This window comes from Carcharhinus amblyrhynchos, chromosome 6 (assembly GCF_965287045.1).
Source record: "Carcharhinus amblyrhynchos chromosome 6, sCarAmb.v2.hapA, whole genome shotgun sequence".
NCBI classification, from domain to species: domain Eukaryota; kingdom Metazoa; phylum Chordata; class Chondrichthyes; order Carcharhiniformes; family Carcharhinidae; genus Carcharhinus; species Carcharhinus amblyrhynchos.
Window position 1 is genome coordinate 62,772,836 of NC_137329.1, and position 23,150 is coordinate 62,795,985.

Here is a 23,150-nt window from a genome sequence, read left to right on the forward strand (position 1 = left end):
TCCCTATTCAACACTATAATCTCCATATGCATCCTCTCTCTATATCGCACTGAAATCTCCATATATCCACCCTCTATCCCGCATTCATCACCATATCCATCCTCTCTCCCTATTCAACACTATAATCTCCATATCCATCGTCTCTCTATATTGCGCTGTAATCTCCATACATCCTCCCTCTATCCCGCATTAATCACCATATCCGTCCTCTCTCTCTATCCAACATTGTAATCTCCATATCCATCCTCTCTATACAGAACTGTAATCTCTCTATCCATCCTCCCTCTATTCAGCACTGTAATCTCCACATCCGTCCTTTCTCCAGTACTGTAATCTCCATATACATTCTCTCTCTCTATCCAACACTGTATTGTCCATATCTACCCTCTCTCCAGCACTGTAGTCTCCATATCCATTCTCTATCCAGGACTGTAATGTCCATATCCATCCTCTTTATCCAGCATGTAATGCCCATATCCATCCTCTCTGTCCAGCACTATAATGTCCATATCCATCCTCTCTATCCAGCACTGTAATATCCATATCAGCCCTCATTATACAGCACTGTAATCTCTATATACATCCTCTCTATCCAGCACTGTAATGTCCACATTCGTCCTCTCTATCCAGCATTATAATTTCCATATCTGTCCTCTCTATACAGCACTGCAATTTCTATATACATCCTCTCTATCCTGCACTGTAACGTCCATATCCGTCCTCTCTATCCAGCACTGTAATATCCATATCAGTCCTCACTATCCAGCACTGTAATATCCATATCAGTCCTCACTATCCAGCACTGTAGTGTCCATATTCATCCTCTCTATCCAGCATTATAATATCCATATCCGTCCTCTCCATACAGCACTGCAATCTCTATATACATCCTCTCTATACCATGCTGTAATCTCGGTATCCATCCTCTCTCTATACAGCATTGCAATCTCCATATCCGTCCTCTCTATATCATGATGTAATCTCCATATCTGTCCTCTCTCTCTATACCACACTGTAATCACTATATTCATCCTTTGGTTTTTGTGGAATCGATTCTTGAATGTATTGTGTGATCATTGGTTTGTTGTCTGTCTCCTCAGGTTGTGGGATTGACCTTTGCCTTGACCTTGTACTGTAATGCAGTGAAAGCTGACACCTACTACGCCTAGTGACTGACCCCACGCCCTGCTGCTCTCTATGAGTGATAGATTGGGGATAGCTGCGGTGTCAGCTCCTGTTCCATGTTGTTATCCTGCCCCACCTGATATCCACCTGACCAATGGATTGTTATTATCGCCTTCTAGTACTCAAACAACTGGCGGGAAGAGCAGGCAGCAAGCAGAAGGTGTCAGTAATTCAAGCATTTTCAAATGGCAATCACCTTGAAGATTTGTGTGTAATTGTGTTATGGTGCAGAGTGTGAATGGAAATGAAAATAACTGCAGACAAAGATATTGGATATTAGACAGGAGTTCACTGGTTTTGAGACAAGAAGTGACCATCAAAAGAATCTAATTGTGATGCCAAATATTGCCCTGTATTTTGGAGGAGAAGTGGTAGCAAAGCCAGACAGTCTCCATCCATTATGGGGCAGGGAATTTATCTTTCAGGGTTTCAAATTTAACAGCAGGATTATATTTTACCAAATACATAAATCACCCTGCAACCTGGACACTGCTGTCCATATGCTTTACCTGGCAAATAATTATTGTTATCAAATCGTACACTGATTTGTGCTGGTGTTTCCTTAAATGATTCCTCCAATGTCTTCATCCTCCATTCAGGAAATCATAGCACAGATGTTGGAATAGACAGTGACCCAGCTCATCAGCAATAAACACTTGAGGCGCCAATGACAGTGTGCACTGTTAAGCTCTGACGCCATGTAATGTGAATCCTGGCTGAATATTACAGATACAGGGAAATTATACCTCTTATTCTCAAAGTTATTTGAATAGCTTTAAGCTTTAAACATTGTGATCCTTCCTTTTGTGGCTTGCCCTCATCTTTTCAATGAACTGACAGGAAGCTGTGATGGAATACAACCCGACGTGAAGAAAACAAGATGGCCAGCAGCAACAGGCAGAAGAATTCCTGAAGAACTGGCTTTCTGCCATGTGCACAACTAACCCAATCAATTCCAGACCAAAATAACACAGCAATCCAACAAATGGTGCTGCTGCTGAACAAACTGGCATGTTACACACAATAAGGGGTGTCTCTGACAAGAAATCAATCATACAATCCAGCTAAACACTTATTGTGGTGCGATGGGCAAATGGGGATTGTCTAGGCGGGATGGGGAGACGGGAATTGTCTAGGCGGGATGGGGAGACAGGGATTGTCTGGGCAGGATGGAGAGACGGGGATTGTCTGGGCGGGATGGGAAGACGCGGATTGGGTGTGATGGGGAGACAGGGATTTTTCTGGGCGAGATGGGGTTTTTCTGGGCATGAAGGAGAGACGGGGATTGGGTGTGATAGGAAGACGGGGGTTGTCTGGTCATGATGGGGACATGGGTATTGGGCATGTCAAGGTGACGGGGATTGTCTGGGCGTGACGTGGAGATGGGGATTGTCGGGTATGATGGGGACATGGGGATTGTCTGAGCATGATGGGGATTGTCTGGGGTGTTGGGGAGACTGTTAAAATATCGGCAACGAGTGGGAATAGTGACTGCCACAACCTATTACGTATCGGAAGGAGGGGGGTGAGGGAGACTGGATAATCACAATCTGTTACAGTATTAGGAATGGTGATAGTCACAACCTGTTACAACATTCGGAGGGAAGCAACCAACCAACAGTTATGGTATCGTTAATGGTGACTGTCACAATATTACGGTGTTGGTGCGAAATGACTGTTACAATCTGTTACAATATCGGGGAATCAGTGACTGTTACAATCTATTACAGTAAGATGTAGAATGGTAATAACATCTGCTTATTGTAATTTTATATTCCATCACTTTACAGTGTCACTGTTTAATGTGAATTGTCATTATTATGTACAATTTGTAATTCCTGTCTTTACTCTATGTTAATATAAATAACTGTCAATTTTGGTGAAAAATAAAATCCTCTGATTTACTATGCAAATGTCCAAAATGATTTTCAAAATGCTGTGTTTAAAATGCAACATTTGGGCAAGTTCTTAGAGCTCACCGTGCAATACCAAAAGTGCAGGAAATTTCCCCGTGGGGTAATCTCACTCTAATACACATGGTGCAGGAAATTTCCCCATGGGGTAATCTCACTCTCTAACAGACATGGTAAGAAGTCTCACAGCACCAAGCTAAAGTCCAACAGGTTTATTTGGTAGCATGAGCTTTCGGAGCACTGCTCCTTCATCAGGTGAGTGGAGGATTGGGTTCATAAACAGGGCATATGTAGACACAGATTCAATTTAAAAGATAATGGTTGGAATGCGAATCTAACAGGTAATCAAGTCTTTACAGGCACAGACAATGCAAGTGGAGAGAGGATTAAATACAGGTTAAAGAAGTATGAATTGTTTCCAGATAAGATAGTTAGTGAGATCTTGCAAGCCCAGGCAAGTTGTGGGGGTTACAGATAGTGTGACATGAACCCAAGATCCCGGTTGAAGCCGTCCTCACATGTGCGGAACTTTGCTATCAGTTTTTGCTCAGCGATTCTGCATTGTCATGTGTCTTAAAGGCTGCCTTGGAGAACGCTTACCCGAAGATCAGAGACTGAATGTCCTTGACTGCTGAAGTGTTCTCCGACAGGAAGGGAACACTCCTGCCTCGTGATTGTTGAGTGGTGCCCATTCATCTGTTGTTGTAGCCTCTGCATGGATTTGCCAAAGTACCATGCCCAGGACATCTTTTCCTGCAGTGTATCAGGTAGACAATGTTGGTCGAGTCGCAAGAGCATGTACCATGTACCTGATGGATGGTGTTCTCATGAGATGATGGCATCCGTGTTGATGATCCAGCATGTCTTGCAGAGGTTGCTGTGGCAGGGCTGTGTGGTGTTGTGGTCACTGTTCTCCTGAAGGCTGGGTAGTTTGCTGCAGACAATGGTCTGTTTGAGGTTGCGTGGTTGTTTGAAGGCAAGAAGTGGGAGTGTGGGGATGGCCTTGGCGAGATGTTCGTCTTCATCGATGACAGGTCGAAGGCTCCAGAGAAGATGTCATAGCTTCTCCGCTCCAGGAAGCGCTGGACGGCGAAGGGTATTCTGTCCGCATGTCCTGTGTTTGTCTTCTGAGGAGGTCAGTGCGGTTTTTCGCTGTGGTGCATTGGAACTGTCAATCAATGAATCGAACCCCACATCCTGTTCTTACGAGAGCGTCTTTCAGTGTCCATTGGTGTCTGTTGTGATCCTCCTCATCTGGAGGGATCCTGTGTATGCAGAGCAATGGCTTCTTTAGCATGTTTAAGGTGGAAGCTGGAGAATTGGGGTATTGCGAGGTTATCCATGCGCTTGAGGTACAGTGAAGTGCGGGTAACTGTCTGTAGTGTCCCTGGTTGTTCAGTTGTCAGTACACTTATTTGCAGTAATCCGTTCTGTTCAGTATGACAGTGGCTTGTCCTTGTCTGCTGGTTTGATGACAGTGTTGTGGTTGGTCTTGAGATGGCATTGCATTGTGCTTGATTGACGTTTGGGGGTCCTAGAACAGATCCCTGGGGCACTCCATTGGTCACTGACCTCCATGCAGAAAAAGACCCATCCATAACCACTCTCTGCCTTCTGCAGGCAACACAGTAAAAAGTCTGACAACACCAGGTTTTAGTCCAACCTATTTATTTGATAATATACTCGCAAGCTTTCGGGTTAGCCCGAAAGCTTGCGAGTATATTATCAAATAAATAGGTTGGACTAAAACCTGGTGTTGTCAGACTTTTTACTGTGTTTACGCCAGTCCAACGCCGGCATACCCACATCATGACTACTATCGACTTCTGCAGGCAAGCCAGTTCTGGATCCACAAGGCAACAGCCCCTTGGCTCCCATGCCCTTTCACCTTTTCAAGAAGTCTTGCATGGGGAACTTTATCAAATGCCTTGCTGAAGTCCATGTAAACTACATCCATTGAGTTTAGGAGTTGGGAGGTAACGCTGCAACTTTATAAGACCCTTGTCAGACCCCACTTGGAGTATTGTGCGCAGTTCTGGTCGTCTCACTACAAGAAGGATGTGGAAGCTATTGAGACAGTGCAGAGGAGATTTACAAGGACATTGCCTGGATTGGGAGGTATACCTTATGAAGATAGGTTGAGGGAGCAAGGTCTCTTTTCTCTAGGGAGACGAAGATTGAGAGGCGACCTGATTGAGGTTTATAAAATGTTTACAGGTATAGATAGGGTGGATTCTCAGAGGCTATTTCCCAGGGCTGAAATGGTCGCTACAAGAGGACACAGGTTTAAGATGCTGGGGACCAGGTACAGAGGAGATGTCAGGGATAAGTTTTTCACTTAGAGGGTGTTGAGTGGAATCGGCTGCCGTCGGTGGTGGTAGAGGCAAACTCACTAGGGTCTTTTAAGAGACTTCTGGATGAGTACATGGGATTTAACGGGATTGAGAGTTATAGATAGGCCTGGTAGGTATGGATATGATCGGCGCAACTTGTGGGCCAAAGGGCCTGTTTGTGCTGTAGTGTTCTATGTTTAATCCTGCAGCCCCACTCGGTGCCTACAACTACACACGCAGAAAAAAAAATGATACAACGTGTCTCCCCTACCACATTGTTCCCGGGCCGGATAATGCCTCTCCTTAGCCCCCACCACAATACTGACCCCTTATGGCCCATCCATCTTCCACCCAGACCGATAGCGGCCCCTTCTCCCTCACTGATCACAGGCAGAGTGGCAGCAGACCCCCTTCCTCATTGATCACAGGCAGAGTGACAGCAGACTCCCCTCCCAGATCGCAGCCATTTTCGGGTTTTTGTAAAAGGGGAACCGGAGCGGAGACGGGTACAGATCACGCTACTAACCACATGCATGACTTTCCCAAGTTTTGGCGCCCAAATATGGGTTAAAAATGTTAAAAATTGGGATCACCATGTAGGAACTTTCCCCATGGGTAATCTCACTCTAACACACACGGTGTAGGAGCATTTGTGAAAAATAAAATCCTCTGATTTACTATGCAAATGTCCAAAATGATTTTCAAAATTCTGTTTAAAATACAAAATGTGTGCAAGTTTTTAGAGCTCACCCTGCAATACCGAAAATGCAGGAACTTTCCCCATGGGATAATCTCACTCTAACACAGTGTCGGAACTTTCCCCATAGGGTTAGCCAAAGAGTGCTGGAGCACCATTACACAAAGCACTCCAATTTGACAGCTAACAGTGAGACCTCCCACTACATTCCCACTCTATTCTATATTCTCTTTATCTGGTGCACTTTTAGATCTGCTCTACCCCACTTCCTTGCCTGCAGGTGACACCCGTCCATTAGTAATTAACCCGCCGCTTACTTACATGATTCTTTGACCTCTTTTTGAAATTGTCTGTTTAATGATAAAACTTCACTTATTTAACTCCCACAATTGAACATTAGTCAAGACTGGGTTTCATAATTACTGATTATAATTTTAAACATCAGCTATCCACACTTAGTCCTAGTGCTGTAAGTCCTCTCTGCAATGATTTATCATGTTTATTTTTACTCCATATTTTCAATAGCGTCTCTCGAATGTGTGTTGTTGGGATAGTCAGCAAGTGATTTGTGAGATCACACAGTTGCTGGCTGAGTTAGCTAGCACTGCTGATCAGAATAGGAAATGCTTTGTTGAAATGTGAAGTGGAGCAGACCTTGTAGACAGTATCCACAAAGGGCCACAACTCCTGACGAGTCGCAGTCACAGTCAGAATACCAATCCAGTTTTATCGAGTTTTTTGAAAAGGTGACCAAAGAGGTGGATAAGGGTAAGGCAGTTGACGTGGTGTATATGGATTTTTGTAAAGCATTTGATAAGGTTCCCCATCGTAGGCTACTGCAGAAAATGCAGATGCATGGGATTGAGGGTGATTTAGCAGTTTGGATCAGGAATTGGCTAGCTGATAGAAGTGGTGGTTGATGGGAAATATTCAACCTGGAGTTCAGTTACAAGTGGTGTACTTCAAGGATCTGTTTTGGGGCCACTGCTGTTTGTCATTTTTATAAATGACCTAGTTGAGGGTGTAGAAGGATGGGTTAGTAAATTTGCTGACGACACCAAAGTTGGAGGAGTTGTAGACAGTGAGGATGGATGTTACAGTTTGCAGAGGGACATAGATAAGCTGCAGAGCTGGGCCGAGAGGTGGCAAATGGAGTTTAATACGGAAAAGTGTGACGTGATTCACTTTGGTAAGAGTAACAGGAATAGAGGATATAGGGCTAATGGAAGGACTCTTAGTAGTGTTGACGAGCAGAGAGATCTCGGGGTACATGTGCATAGCTCCCTGAAAGTTGGCACCCAGGTTGGTAAGGTTGTTAAGAAGGCGTACGGTGTGTTAGCTTTTATTGGTAGAAGGATTGAATTTCGGAGCCGTGAGGTCATGTTGCAACTGTACAAAACTCTGGTGCAGTCGCACTTGGAGTATTGCGTACAGTTCTGGTCGTCGCATTATAAGAAAGATGTGGAGGCATTGGAAAGGGTGCAGAGGAGGTTTACCAGGAAGTTGCCTGGTATGGTGGGAAGGTCTTATGAGGAAAAGCTGAGGGACTTGACGTTATTTTCATTGGAGAGAAGGTTACGAGGTGACCTAATTGAGGCATACAAGATGATCAGAGGGTTAGATAGGGTGGACAGTGAGAGCCTTTTTCCTTGGATGGTGATGGCTAACATGAGAGTACATAGCTTTAAATTAAGGGGTGGTAGTTATAGGACGGATGTCAGAGGTAGGTTCTTTACTCAGAGGGTAGTAAAGACGTGGAATACCCTGCCTGCAGCAGTTGTGGACTCGCCAACTTTAAGGGCGTTCAAATGGTCAGCGGATAGGCATATGGATAACATTGGAACAGTTTAGGTTAGATTGGTTCCACTGGTCGGCGCAACATCGAGGGTCGAAGGGCCTGTACTGCACTGTAATGTTCTCTGTTCTAATCCACTCCTTTTAGTTTACACCAGAATAGATCTGCACATTCCTCACTCAACCTTCTGACTGGAACCCGGTGAGAAAAGTGCAGTGGGTTCCCGAGGCCTCAGTCCAGGGCGACAGCATCAGGGAAAAGGAAACCCCCTTTTCTACAGCATTTGCTGCCGTAAAGTGGATAAGTCCCAGCAGCTTGAGAAGGCAGAGAAGGGTCAATGTGTAAGGTAAGTGGGCAGGATGGGTGGAATAGGTTGGCGGGGGTTAGTGATGTAGTTGAGAAATAGTCAGGGGTTGAGAGTAGTCAGGAGGGTGGGTTTGTAGTCGGAAGGGGTGATGGTTGTCGGGGGTTAGATGATACACTATCATATCCACTGATGTCTATTGAAGCAGTTTCTCTACATTTACGCTAACAAACCCCACCATAATTTTCAAAATGTTGATCATTTCACCTCTCAATCTGCTCTCCTGATAGTTGTATTCTTGGAGTGAAAATGTCCTTTAACATTATTCAGTGCAAATCCCTTATCGGAACTGGCAAATTCAGCTACCCCTCACCCCAACCACTCTTAACATCAGAAAGTACCAATTAGGAGCAGGAGTAGACCATTTTCCTCCTCCAGCCTGCTCTGCCATTTAATAAAATCTGATGATCAGTGGCCTTAACTCAAGCTTTCTGTCTGTTTTCAGTAACAGTTGTCTGCCAGTAGGTAAAAAAAAACTATCTAATTCAGGCTGCAATATTCTCATGATGTTGGAGAGAAAACACAGAATTATACACAGTATCAGACTTTAAATCAGGCCTAGGACTTTTAAAAATGGACAGACAATTCAAAGATGGCTGAGCGTGTAAAGTGCTGCAAGGTGATTCTCTAAGAGACCACAGATCCCACCTTGTTACCAGACAAGGTTCCTCTAAAGACATCAGGGATTGATTACCATCTCTGATAGAGACAAAGGGACACAATGGCCATCTTATCTCAAGAAATCCTGTGAGTAATGCCTAGATGAAGTTATATCTCAACTTCCCAGATGGAATGTACAAAGAATGGGTTAAAAGCCAATGAAAAAGCTGTGCTAGTGCCTGACTGTGTGTTTGGTGAGTCCAAATGCTGGGAGTTGAACTGAGGAAAAGGCCGATGAGAAGCCATACAGTGCCCCAGTAAAAAGACAATTCGTTTTAGGTATCTCTCAAATCCCTCTCTCTCTGACTGTGAAAGCCAGCCCCGACACAATCAAGAGAGAGGGATTTGACCAAATGGATTGTACCTGTAAAGAGAATTGGGAAGCTTCTCTGCCAAACTACAAAACACTGGAAATGAAAAACCAACTTTTTGCCTGCTGATACCAACTCTACCGGAACTTCGCAATGTTCTGTGTACCTTTTTTAAACTTTAAACTCAGTTTCGCTAAATTTGTGTCACTATATATACATGTGTTTTACCATTTTCTTGCCTTTCAATGACCCAGCTTCCATTGCACTCTTCGCTGGAGAATTCCAAATATTTCTGACCCTCAGTAGAAATTCCTCCACATCTGCATCTTAAATAGGAGATAGACAGCAACTGATGGTGAGTCCTAGGCCCTAGTCAGAACTCTAATCACCTTCCTTGCAGATAATCGCAGCAGCTTAGAAGGCTGGTGGTCGCAGTCATTTGACTGGCAATCTACAGACCTAGAGCAATATTCTGAGGTCCCAGGCTCAAATCCCACCATGGCAGATGGTGAATCGCCTTGTGGCGGGCATGCGTGTGCTGAGAAATTATTTAGATTTCCCCAGTGGCCTAGTGGTACAAGTCACTGAACTAGTAAACCACAAACCTGGAACAATGCTCTAGCATCTCAGGCTTGAATCCCACCACAGTGATAGTTAAATCTGAATTCTGAAATAAACTACTTGGGGCAGGTGAGGCTCACCTGATTAAGACCATTACAACCCTGAACAAACTGCGCAGTATGGCATCAGGATTTGGTGCGATAATGGAAAATGACATTTATTTGTTCTCCATAAATACAAAGACTTAGGTTAATTGGAGAACATGATCTGATTCAAAACCATTTATTTGCTTCTTATACTAAACTCAACCCCAATTGTTAACTCTTTGGGAAGTGACATTTGGAAAACATTACAAGAAAGAAAGACTGCGAGAATGAAGGAGGAGGAAATCTACGGAGTCTTTAAGCAGTTACAGATTGTGATCAATACCTCGCCTTTAAGCAGTTGAGTGAGCAATCCCAGACACACATTAATGACAAAACAACATGGTGCACTCACCTGGGAACCAATGATGAAAGGCCTCTGTCCTGCTGCTTCAGGCTGTTTTCAATTTACTGCACTTTCATATCCTGCTGTGATGGTTTTTCCTAACACAGTTCGAAGGAAATAGATGTGACTTGAGAGTCTAATCATTTGCCTGTGTGCTTTCCTAATTAAGAATAACTCTAAATATTGAAAGATAAATCACTGGTGAGAGAAAGCTGTTTGTTTTGAACCCATGCAGCTCAGAATCCATGTGTATTGAAATTAAAACATCCCTACAGATCTGATTGGTCAATTCAATCTAATCAAAGGTGTTTAGATATGCTGAGATTGGTGTGAATATCCTCTGGCCCCTTTCACTGACTGCTCCAACTTTTCAGTAAAGGATGGAAGATCACAAAAAATATCATCCTCATCTTGTGGGATCAGATTGACCATCGTTCTCCACAATGCCGCAGATATACATCTACACACACTCTCAATTGTTGGCCAGCCCTGTAACTGATGCATTACCAGCCATGCAAGCCACCCTCTGCTCCAATCACTGAGCCCCCAAACATTCCTGGGCCAGCCCAGTCTGCACCCGCAGCCCATGTATCCTTCACCCCCCCCCACCCCCCCCCACAACCCCAATTTCCCAATGCCCACTCTCGCCACTACCAGCAGCCCTGACCCACCCCAGCAGGGACCCTCCACTCCCACTATTCGCCCCCAGAGGATCATCGCACTGCCCCTTGGGCAATGCTGCGGTGACCAGGTTGACTGTCAAGGTGCTAATGCAGTCTGACAACATCAGGTTTAAGTCCAACCGATTTATTTGATAGTAAACTCACAAGCTTTCGAGGTTTTCCTCTTCGTCAGGTGAATGAAGAGTTCTGGCCTCAGACAGAGCATATAACCTCTTACTGTGTTTACCCCAGTCCAACGCCGATATCTCCACATCAAGGTGCTAATGCCCAGAGGCACCCCCTCCAGTGATTGACCCGGGGGGGGGGGGGGGGGCTTGATTGCAGCCCCCCCGCTTCACTCCAGTGGGGTTGGACTGCAAGCTCCCTTCAAGTTGGGAGCTATACTAAATCCTGCTGGAGTGAAATACTCCTGACCCAGGGGGCGAAAGGGAGAGGCTAGCGGTCCTAGAGTCATCAGTCCCAGGCCACTAATATTAAAATTGTATGTAAATTTGTATCTAACTAAATTATACAGCTTTATGCCGATTCCTGGCGCGGAGCTGACAGCTCCAGAAATCCAGCTGCTGGAGACGGCTAGAGTATCCTGGACCGCTGCAATAGAAAATTAGCGCAATGGGCTGGGAGAATTGCCCATCTCTATCCTAAACAGTCTACCCTGTAACCTCAGACTGTTGACCCCTGGTTCTGATCACCCTTACCACCAGGAATATCCTTGTATCTAAACTAAAATTTTATAGGCTTTCATGAGATCCTGTCTTATTTTTCTGTACTCCAGCAAATATCCTAACTGACTCAATCTCTCCTCAGACATCAGTCCTGCCATCCCAGGAATCAGTCTAGTAAACTTTCTCTGTACGGCCTCTAGAGCAAAAACATCCTCCCTCAGACCAGGAGACCAAAGCTACTCACAATATTTCAGGGTGTGGCCTCATCAAGGCCCTGTGCAACTGATACTGAGAAAATTTAGAAAATGACTGAAGGAAGGTGAGGTATCACTTACAAAGTGGAATTGATGAGGAGATCAGGACCTGAGGAGGTAAAAAATAGATGGAAAGATTTCAAAGAAGAAAGCTCAAGACATTTCACAAGATGGCTTTGAACCTGACCTTTCGGAATGTGAAATATTTTAAGCTATAGAAGGATTGGGGCCAGATAAAGCCGAAGAACATGATTATCATTCCTGCAGGAAGGATAAAGAGGACCTGGAGTGTAAGGGAGAATGGCCTGAAGACTTTGAGGAAAATGGTCTCATTGGAGAAACTAAATAGCACAAAATATGAACAGAATTTCACCACAATTATACAGGTATCTCATGTTACAGATCCTAGCAATTAGACTGGTAGTCAAAGCAAGCAACATAGCTGCGATCAGTTTGGTTTTAGGAAGGGTTGTGGAATGAGAGAGCCAACAAGAGCAATAGGTGAATGAAGCAGAGAACATCTGCTTTGTGGATTATGAAAATGTTTTTTGGCCAGGTGAACTGGCAAAAACTACTGAAATTGCTGGAGGTGAGACAGGAGAGATAAAAGAATGACAATAGCTTGCGACATGGGACAGACCACTACAATTCAACAGCAATTGCTCAAAGCAAAAATGGTGCAATTGACTGCAGGGTGAGATATGGCTGTTGATAATATCTATGTGGAACCACAACAAAAGATACACTGGATGAAGTACGGCAAAATATCAAAGTAGGAGTTTGTCTGATGAAGGTAATGAGATTTACAAGTAGGTAGAGCCTAGTAATTAGGACAAGAATAACGGATATCAGTGGATAGACTGAAGGAAGTAGTGGAAACTGACAATGAAAAATAATATCTAAAAGATGAGAGTTCTGAAGACTGCACTGGAAAAGTTAAAACTGGAACAAGTGTCACTATGCCAATACCTAGTCAGAAGATTGATATTTCCAGAAAGGAATCAGAACTAGAACAAAAACAGCAATGTCTACCTTCAATCCCATCAATTTCCCACAAACCATTTCTCTACTAATGCTGATTTCCTTCAGCTCCTTACAAAAACTTAGTTCTCTCAGAGCCTTTCTGTGTCTTCCTTTGTGAAGACTGAAGCAAAGTACACATTGAATTCCTTGGCCATTATTTATTTATGAATTTGCCCGACTCTAAGAGCTTACATTTGTTCTTGTCAATCTTTTTTTCTTTACATACCTAAATTTTTAGTTAGTTTTTATGTTCCTTGCTAGTTTTCCTTCATACTCTATTTTTTCCCTTCTTAATCAATTCTTGGTCTTTCTTTGCTTGATTTTAAACTGTTCCCAATCCTCAGGCCTATTGTTTTTTTTCTTGCCAATTTGTATGCTTCTTCCTTGAATCTGATACTATCTCTAATTTCCCTTGTAAGTCATGGTTTGGCCACAATTCATAAGAACGTAAGAAATAGGAGCAGGAGTAGGCCATCTAGCCCTTCGAGCCTGCCCCGCCATTCAATAAGATCATGGCTGATCTGTCGTGGCTCAGTTCCACATTCTCGCCCTCTCCCCATAACCCTTAATCCCCTCACTTATCAAAAACCCATCAACCCGCGTCTTAAAAATATTTAGCGAGGCAGCCTCCACCACCTCAACGGGCAGAGAATTCCAGAGATTCACCACCCTTTGAGTGAAGAAGTTCCTCCTCAACTCCATTCTAAACCGCCCCCCCTTTATCTTGAGGCTGTGCCCCTTTAGTCCTACTGTCCTTTCTGAGTGGGAAGAGTTTCTCCACCTCTATCCTATCCATCCCATTCAACATCTTATACGTCTCAATGAGATCTCCCCTCATTCTTCTAAACTCTAACGAGTACAAGCCTAGTTTATTCAGCCTCTCCTCATAGCTCAACCCCCTCAACTCCGGTATCAGCCTAGTAAACCTCCTCTGCACTCCCGCCAAGGCCAAAATATCCTTGCGTAAGTGCGGCGACCAAAACTGCACACAGTACTCCAGCTGCGGCCTCACCAATGCCCTATACAGCCGCAGCAAGACCTCCCTACTTTTATATTCAATCCCCCTCGCTATGAAGGCCAGCATCCCATTTGCCTTCCTGACCACCTGCTGCACCTGCAGGCTGGGTTTTTGTGACTCATGCACAAAGACCCCGAAGTCCCTCTGCACCGTCGCCTGCTGAAGTTTTTCGCCACGTAAGAAAAAGTCCTTCCTACCATTATTCCTACCAAAGTGGACCACCTCGCACTTGCCAACATTAAATTCCATTTGCCAGTTCCTGGCCCATTCGCCCAGCCTATCTAGATCCTTCTGCAGACTCTCCACACCCTCTGCGCAATGGGAAAATTCCGCCAATGGAATATTCTGGAGTCTGGGAAGTGAGCAGGAGTGTGTCATTACATTGGCTCACGTGGATTGAACACTGAAACAGACTTGGTATCCTAAACAGCCTTTTCCTTTGCTATAATGTTCTACAATTCTGTAAAGACAACGTCTCTGACAACGTGGCACTCAACTTGACATCAACATGCTGGACACAGAATAAAGGTAGCGTTAGTCCTGAACGTGGGGCTTGAGTGTAGCCTGCTAATAAAAGTGGGTGTGCTGTTAACTCAAAGGACATGTCATTAATTGTGCCGTTGTTCTCCCAGTAGCAACACACTAATATTACTGTACACAAAAACAGCAATTTAAAGCTAAAAGCCCTGTCCATCAGCAAGCTCTCAGCTTGTGCTCCAATCTCAGAAATAAACATACTTCAGTTACTTCTCCAGACTGCAATTGGCACCAAGTTCACTTATTTTCCGTCTCCTGGGTTTTCTGGATAGGAGTTAGAATTACATCTCATCTCCAGCACCAGAAGCAGTCAGAAGTGAAACTTGCATGACTATGTTAGCATAGTCTGAGAAGCTGATGACAGGAAGCTTGTCTATTGTGGAGAGCAAATACAGAGAAAATGTACAGAGATGTTTTCATAGAAACTTTTATTTAAGAGTGGCTTTAGGAACTGGACTTCTGCTTCCAGGTTAAAGTTCAATAATTATTTAAACTTCAAATCCTTCCCAAAGTGCAGGTGGACACTGGAACTGTGGAAAGTGTGACTGCGATTGGCTCTGGTCAGTTATTGTCTCACAGCATGACCTTTTCATAGCAAGTCGTAGAAATAGTCTAGTCCCTGTCCCAACTCCCAGATAGATATCCCGGTGCCCAATTCTCTAGCCAGCTCCAAGCGTGTCTGGATAGACTGTAAAAGAAGAATGTGCAAGAGGTGAGTCAATCTGCTGTACACATTGCATTATACTCCGTGCTTTTCACAGTCAGTGCCACTGTTTATAACGTACCACCTTCTCTTTAAAATCACAGTCTGAATGTGGATTCAATAGAACCAAGTTGAGACTACTAACTGAAATGTGATTCTACTGGATCCACATTCAGCATGCAAAAGCATGTGCAAAGTGGGCATGTGTGCACATTTGTGCAAGGATGTACAAATGCTCAAATATATGTGAGCATGTGTATTCATTCATATGTGAAAGTGTGCATGTGCGTGCATGTATGTGCAAGCATGCAAGTGGGTGCGCTCATGTTTGGGTGTATGAGCATGCATATGGTGCGAGTGTGCATTCCTGTATGTTTGCATGTGTGTACATGTGAGTCCATGTGTGCAAGTGTGCACGTGTAGGTGTACGAGCATGCTTTTGTGTGCTGATTTGTCTCCTGTCTGTATCATTGTTCTGGATGAACACTGTAGCTCACAGGCTGCAGAATTTATATGAAGTCTCAGCCCATCAATCAATGACAGGTTAGATAAACCACCACAAAGCTGTGGGACAAATTATGTCGCTGTAGCATCAGCCATCAATCAAACTGTTTCAAAATAACAGAATTTGGTTCATAACCCAGTTTTACTAAAGAAATTAGAACAGTGGATTCAGAATACAAAGATCAGCCTCTGCAGTGTTCAAATCCAATAACTTACAAATAGCATTTACAAAATACAGCAATCTCCCAACAGTGTTTCACATAGTTAGAAAGAGTACTAACCAAAACATGGTCAAGACTTTAGGCTTTGAGAGGACAGAGAGGAGCAGCAAGGTTAAAAATCATTAGGAAGGAGCACCTAGGGAAGGTGGAAGATTGGCTGATAAGTGGGAACTTGCAGAAAGAGCAGCAGAGAGTACAGAGAGAAGATTGAGGAATATCTGTATAGTGTAGTCACTGGGAGGGAGACAGAGAGCATTGAGAGGATTGAGTAATATCTGTACGGTGTAGTCACTGAGAGGGGACTGCGGAATATCTATACAGTAGTCACTGGGAGAGAGAGAAAGAGAGGGAGACAGAGCATTGAGAGAGGATTGAGCAATATCTGTATGGTGAGTCACTGGAAGAGACAGCACACAGAAAGGATTGAAGAATATCTGTACAATGAATCACTGGGAGAGAGAGAGAGCATTGTGAGAGGATTGAGGAATATCTGTACAGTGAGTCGCTGGTAGAGAGAGAGGGAGCATTGTGAGAGGATTGAAGAATATCTACAGTGAGTCACTGGGAAAGAGAGATAGAGTTTTGAGAGAGGATTGAGGAATACCTGTACAGTTAGTCATTGAGACAGCGAGCACAGAAGATTGAGAAATATCTGTACTGTGTAGTCACTGGGACAGAGAGGAAGTATTGAGAGAGGATTTAGGAATATCTGTATGGTGAATCACTGGGAGAGAGAGACAGAGCATTGAGAGGGGATTGAGGATTCTTGCCTTACGAATCTGGTAGAATTTTTTGAGGAGGTGACAAAAACGGTCGACGAAGGACAAGCTGTTGATGTCATCTATATGGATTTCAGTAAGGCGTTTGACAAAGTCCCTCACGGTAGGTTGGTAGAAAAGATTAAGGCTCATGGGATACGTGGCCAGGTATCTAGATGGGTTGAGAACTGGCTTGCAGAGAGGAGACAGAGAGTAGTGGTGGAGGGGTCCTTTCCTAGCTGGAGGTCTGTCACTAGAGGTGTGCCGCAGGGCTCAGTACTGGGACTTCTTCTCTTTGTAGTATATATAAATGACTTGGAAGAGGGAGTAAGTGGTGTGATCAGCAAATTTGCTGATGACACCAAGATGGCTGGATTGGCAGGCAGTGAGGAGCAGTGTCTGGCAATACAACGGGATATTGATAGGCTGGTATATTGGGCAGATACATGGCAAATGGAGTTTAATTCGGATAAATGTGAGGTGACGCATTTTGGCCGGAATAATGTAGGGGGAAGTTATACGATTAAGGGTAAGCCCCTAAGAAGTATAGAATCGCAGCAAGACCTAGGGGTGCAAGTGCACAAGTCTTTGAAGGTACAAGTGGAGGAGGTTGTGAAGAAAGCCTATGGTAATGTTAGCCTTTATAGGAAGGGGTATAGAATATAAGAGCTGGAGTCTAATGTTGCAGTTGTATAGAACATTGGTTAGGCCGCATTTGGAGTATTGCGTCCAGTTCTGGTCGCCTTACTACCGGAAGGACGTGGAGACTCTGGAGAGAGTGCAGAGGAGGTTTACCAGGATGTTGCCTGGTATAGAAGGACTGGGTTATGAGGAAAGATTGAACAAATTGGGGCTCTCTTCCCTTGAAAGATGGCGACTGAGGGGGGATCTAATAGAGGTATATAAGATTATGAAGGGTATAGATAGAGTAAACAGGTAAGCTATTTCCTATGGTAGAGACACATAGTATGAGGGGCCATGGGCTTAAGGTGAGGGGCGAGAGGTATAACACAGATATTAGAGGGAGGTTTTTCACACAGAGGGTAGTGGGGGTATGGAATGCTCTGCCAAGTAAGGTTGTGGAGGCAAGCACGCTAGAGTTGTTTAAGAGTTACTTAGGCACATGAGTGGGTTGGAGATGGGTGGATATAGGAGATTGTTTTAAACAAGGTTTATTAGCATTGGGGCGTCCCTGGTAAGGTAAATGGATATGGTACGATAGTAATGTTTTTTCCTCTTTTCATTCACAGGTTTTAAGTCGGTCCGCCTTGTTGCCCAACGAGGGGCATACATGCGATGGGTCGTACTTGGGCTGCTCTTGGTTGTTTGAGATTGGTCTAGTGCTTCATGTCGTTAGTGTGTGCTTAAGCTGGACCAGGTGCTGGGCAAGACGACAGCTCAGTGACTATCACTGTTTGCTGTGCAGACACATGGATTTGGGCCAGTGTCTGTGGGAGTCTGCGCATTCTCCCCGTGCTTGCGTGGGTTTTCTCTGGGTGCTCCGGTTTCCTCCCACATCCCAAAGATATGCTATTAGGCTGATTGGCAGTAATAAATTGTCCCTAAATTAGTTTCCCTCCATGTGGATGGCCATAAAACAATAGATAAGGGTCATGGGTGGAGGGGGGGTGCTGGTGGTGTTACAATGGTGGCGGGGGCTTGTTGGGCTAAAGGGCCTGTTTCCCGGGCTGTTTTGTTCTTTGTTTTTTGTACAGTGAGTCACTGAGAGAGAGATATAGAGGGCATTGTGAGAGGATTGAGAGAGACAGAGAAAGCACTGAGAGTTGGAAATATATCACTGTTCTGAGTCAGAAACCTAGAATTCCCTTTATAACAGCACTGTGGGTGTATCTACAACTCAGAAACTGCAGCGGTTCAAGAAAGCATTTCACCTCCATCTTCTGAAGGGCAACTAGGGATGGGCAATAATTGCTGGCCAAGCCAGCAACAACCACATACCATGAAATAATTTTTAAAAATAAGCAATGAAATAATTCATAATTCATATTATATATGTACATTCCCTTTTGGAATAAAAAATCCACAGGAAATGTGACCAAACTGTGGCTAACAGGGGAAGTTTATAAGATCTGATTAAGTTAAATGGTTTAGATACACTGGAAGTGCCAGAGGAGAACTACAACGTTATATTAGAGTTCAAAAAACAGAGAGAGGGATAAATGCTGCTTGATTCATCTAACATTGGTGGTGGCAAACTAACAGAAATCAGGAAAAAAGTAATTGGCACTTGATAAAGTAAATGAAAGTCAACGTACTTGTTAAAGTTATTTGATGAATTATCAGAAAATGATGGTGATAGTGTAGTTCACATTGCGTATATGAAATTTCAAAAGATGTTTGACAAAGTATTTGCTAGCTAAGGCCATAGATAAAAGGGTGAGTGGCTGAGTGGATATGAAGTTGACTAAAGGGCAGAAATTCGAGTATTGTGCTGAGGGCTGGGCTGGAGGAAGTAGATGGTGCAGTTACCCAGGGACTGGAAATGAGATCAATATGAATATTAATGATCTGGACGGGGGCATAGGGTTCTTAATGTCAATGTTTTAAACTGGCATTGAAGTGATAAACAATGAGGAGCACTGCAACAAACTTCAGGAGGTGAAAGAGAGACTGGTGAAATGGGCAGACATGTGGCAGGTGAATTGTCTATCATAATTTCTTGATTATCGTTTGAAAAAATGACAAGAAAATAAGGATTTGCATTTGTACAGCACCCTTCATGACCACAGGATACCTCAAGTGCAGTGAAGTACTTTGAAGTGTAGTCACTACTGCAAGACACATAGTAACCAATCTGTATGCAGCCAGAATCCATAAATAGCAACCTGCTTAGATCATCTGTTTTTACAATGTTGAGTGACAGATAAATATTGTCCAGGACACTGGGCATAACTTTCCTATTTTTCTTTGAAACAGTGCCACGGAACTTTTCATATTGACCTGAAGCGGCTGAAAGAGCCTTGATTTAAGGTCTCAATGAAAAGACAGTGCAGCACTGTGTCAGGTGTGGTATCTGAATCCATAGATTTCTGTCTCAGGTGAGAGTGCAACTAAATGCGCCATGGCGGACACTAAGGTAACATAAATTTATTTTAAAGGAGGTACAGGAACAGGGACAAGCTTAATCTTTGAAGCTAAGAAGACTGTTCAAAAAGCAAAGAGAATCCTCAGCTTTATAAAAGTTGACTCAGCGGAAGGGAGGCTAAAGCTTTATAAAACACCATTAGATTCCAGTTAGTATGGCTAATTCTGGGCCTCACATTTCAAGAATGTTATTGCAACCCCAAGGTGCTGCAGTAGGAATGTGCTATGATACCAGGATAACAAATTTCAGTGTCATGGAGCGGCTAGGATTGTTGCCCTTAGAGGAGAGATAATCAAATTCACAAAGGAAAAGAAACTGTTTTTAATGGCAGAAGGATCAGTAACCAAAGATGTGAGGCAATTTGTGAAAGGTGATGCAGCAAGTTGTTGTAACTGATCACTGGAACCACACTCCGAATTTGAACAAAATTGGATAAATATTCGCAGGGAAGAAAGCTTCAAGGCTGTGGGGAATAAAAGGGGGTGTGGGATTAGGATAGCTCTTACATAGGGCTGGTAAAAGCAGATAGAGCTGAAGGGCCTCCTCCTATGCTGTGCAAGTGTTATATGATACTATCATTGTGGTGCAACTTGTGAGAGATTTTACAGGAGTGAGCCACTATCAAAGGAACTGAGGAGGGAGGTGACAGTGAAATTCTCCACATTGAGACTCATCCCCATCAGAAATGAGGGGAATGTGATAAACATTACTGATGGACTCGTCAGGCACACCGAGGTCAAACAAGATTTTTAAAATCAGTGCAGAAATTCTTAAAAAGGTTCATTAACTTTCTTACCTTTAGTGTCGGGTAAAACACAACATGCCTCCCACCTTGGTGCCTGAAAACAAGTTCAGAGTGAGTGTTTGACAAGGATACATAATCACTCACTAACCCCTCGGCGGGCAGCCGCACTCACTAACCCCTCGGCGGGCAGCCGCACTCACTAACCCCTCGGCGGGCAGCCGCACTCACTAACCCCTCGGCGGGCAGCCGCACTCACTAACCCCTCGGCGGGCAGCCGCACTCACTAACCCCTCGGCGGGCAGCCGCACTCACTAACCCCTCGGCGGGCAGCCGCACTCACTAACCCCTCGGCGGGCAGCCGCACTCACTAACCCCTCGGCGGGCGGCCGCACTCACTAACCCCTCGGCGGGCGGCCGCACTCACTAACCCCTCGGCGGGCAGCTGCACTCACTAACCCCTCGGCGGGCAGCCGCACTCACTAACCCCTCGGCGGGCAGCCGCACTCACTAGCATCTGTGTACCCAACTCACTTATTAACCCGTGTACACAACTCACTCATCAACCCCGCTGTACGCAAAGAACACATTCTTCCATCAGATTTCTGAATGGACTTACCTCATATTAAGTTGATCTTTCTCTACAGCATAGCAATGACGAACTCTACATTCTGCACCCTTCTCCTTTCCTTTTCTCCAACCTATGTCCACTGATTACCATTAGCCCCTCATTACTTTGTAGATTTTGAAGTTTAATGTTTCAGTTTGACAGTTTAGTAGATAGGCACCATCGGAAGAACTGATAACAACTTTCACAGTTAGAATAGAGGAATTTCTCAACAATAAAGTCATGGAACTTTTAATGTGTTTTCAAAAGCTTACCTTTTATAATCAAAATAATGTTCAGCGATTTGCTCGTCCCAAATGAGCTGTGCCTTGTGATCTTTCAGAAGCTCAATATATCTGAAAAAGTGAAGCTGTCAGTGATCAGTTAATTCTGGGTTCTATGATGGAGTCTAATGGAAATGGTAATGCTAGTTCTTAATTCACTCTCAGCACAAGCTGCACTTAGTACTTTACTGAACTTACATTTGCCCAGAAATAGTAGCTCTGCTATCATTGTCGTGGGTTCAAGATTTGGACTGACACAATGCTGGAGGCAAGGTTCTTGGTAAACTTTACAAAGACTGAACACTATCGTAACTACAATATTAATACTAGATACAGGCTAAGTATGAGGCTCGACATAGAACTCTCTCTCATATACTTACATCACTGATGTAGGCCATGCATTTAAATATTTAACATTGATCTTTGAGATTATGGGCCCTATTTTACCATTTTCATTCTAAATGCTAGGTGGACTTGAAACTGGGAGTGTTTCAGGTTTGACTCAGGCAACCCCTGCCTGAAAAAATATCAGCGATTCTAAATCACGTTGCATAAGCCTGTGGATGGGGCTTAATATGCCCGACACCTTGCAGCTCCGATTGGACCTTCCAACTGAGCATGCAGAAAATAAAAAATAAAAGAATGCAGCTCCCCTTCCACCTGGACTGGTTATTGCCTCCCCTGGCCCTCACAGACATTGTCCCACCACCACAACATTACTCACCCCTTATTCCACCCACCCTGCCACCCAGACCAATCGTGGCCATCTCCCCCCAGCTGATCTCAGGCAGAATGGCAGCAGACTCACTCCCCCGCCCCGCACTGATCTCAGGCACAGTGGCAGCTGCCCCTCCTCCGCCCCCCCCCAACTGATTTCAGGCAAAGTGGCAGCAGACTCCCCCCCACCCCCACCCCCCATAACCCCCGCCACCTATCTCAAGCAGAGAGACTCACCCATTCCCCAGCCGGACCCTCCTGCACAAGGCCCCCATCTCCTCTAATATGATACCTCCCTCTCTCTCTCTCCTGTCCCCAATCATTGAGGCACTGATCCATACCCACCACCCCATCAGCACACCTGCAAGTGCTCACTTGCCTTCCCCTCAATGCTAACATGCTCCCCTGAATCCACAGCTTCTAGAAAAGTTCTGAGGCTGCAGTAGTGCAATTTCCAAGGGCTTTGTGCACATCCTTCAGCTGGAAGAGTGCTGAGTGCATTAGGACCCAGCAGCATCCTAAGACCCGCGGTCAGTGCTGAGACCCAGGTCTGTGCTGCTAATTGGATACCCTGCTGAGCAACCGGCCGCCACCTCTACCCCCTAACACTCACAGAGCTCCCACTGAGCAACAAAATGGCTGCAACAAAAGCAGCAGAGAGCAGTCGGACACTAGGCACTTACCTCCTCACTAACCCTGACTGATGGAGTGCCTAAATTGGACTCTCATGGGACATGTCTGTGTCTTTCCGATTCCGGATTGGCAAACGTGGTGGTAAAGGGGGAAAGCGCTGGTAAAGTTGGGCATGCAGCCCGTTAAGTGTATTGAAATGCGTGCATTTAAAACGGCCATCACACGCAGTCCCGATTGGGGCCATTTTCGAACCTTGGTAAAGGGGGGACTGGGGCAGAGGTGGGTGGACATGGATTGCGTTACTCGCAATCAAGTTTTATCAAGTTTTCGCACCCAAGAAAGAGCACAATGTGCTAGTAAAATCACCCCCTCTGTCTATCCCCCCAA

At 44.6% G+C, this 23,150-nt stretch overlaps 2 protein-coding genes across 5 annotated transcripts in view; one reads left to right on the forward strand and one right to left on the reverse strand.

Annotated features, from left to right (window-relative positions):
* tspan4a (tetraspanin 4a) overlaps nt 1-3,059 on the forward strand; it is an 81,369-nt gene extending 78,310 nt beyond the window's left edge. For all 4 annotated transcript variants that reach the window (XM_080191631.1, XM_080191632.1, XM_080191633.1 and 1 more), the window contains one exon: nt 1,101-3,059. In XM_080191631.1, coding sequence (XP_080047757.1) covers nt 1,101-1,169 — 69 coding nt within the window. In that variant the 3' untranslated portion in view covers nt 1,170-3,059. The remainder of the gene's footprint in view (nt 1-1,100) is intronic.
* An 11,840-nt stretch (nt 3,060-14,899) lies between these two features.
* chid1 (chitinase domain containing 1) overlaps nt 14,900-23,150 on the reverse strand; it is a 100,332-nt gene continuing 92,081 nt past the window's right edge. The window contains exons 11-13 of the mRNA XM_080191472.1: nt 21,405-21,485; nt 20,577-20,619; nt 14,900-15,176 (exon numbers count right to left, since the gene is read on the reverse strand). Of these exons, the coding sequence (XP_080047598.1) occupies nt 15,078-15,176; nt 20,577-20,619; nt 21,405-21,485 (223 nt within the window). The 3' untranslated portion in view covers nt 14,900-15,077. The remainder of the gene's footprint in view (nt 15,177-20,576; nt 20,620-21,404; nt 21,486-23,150) is intronic.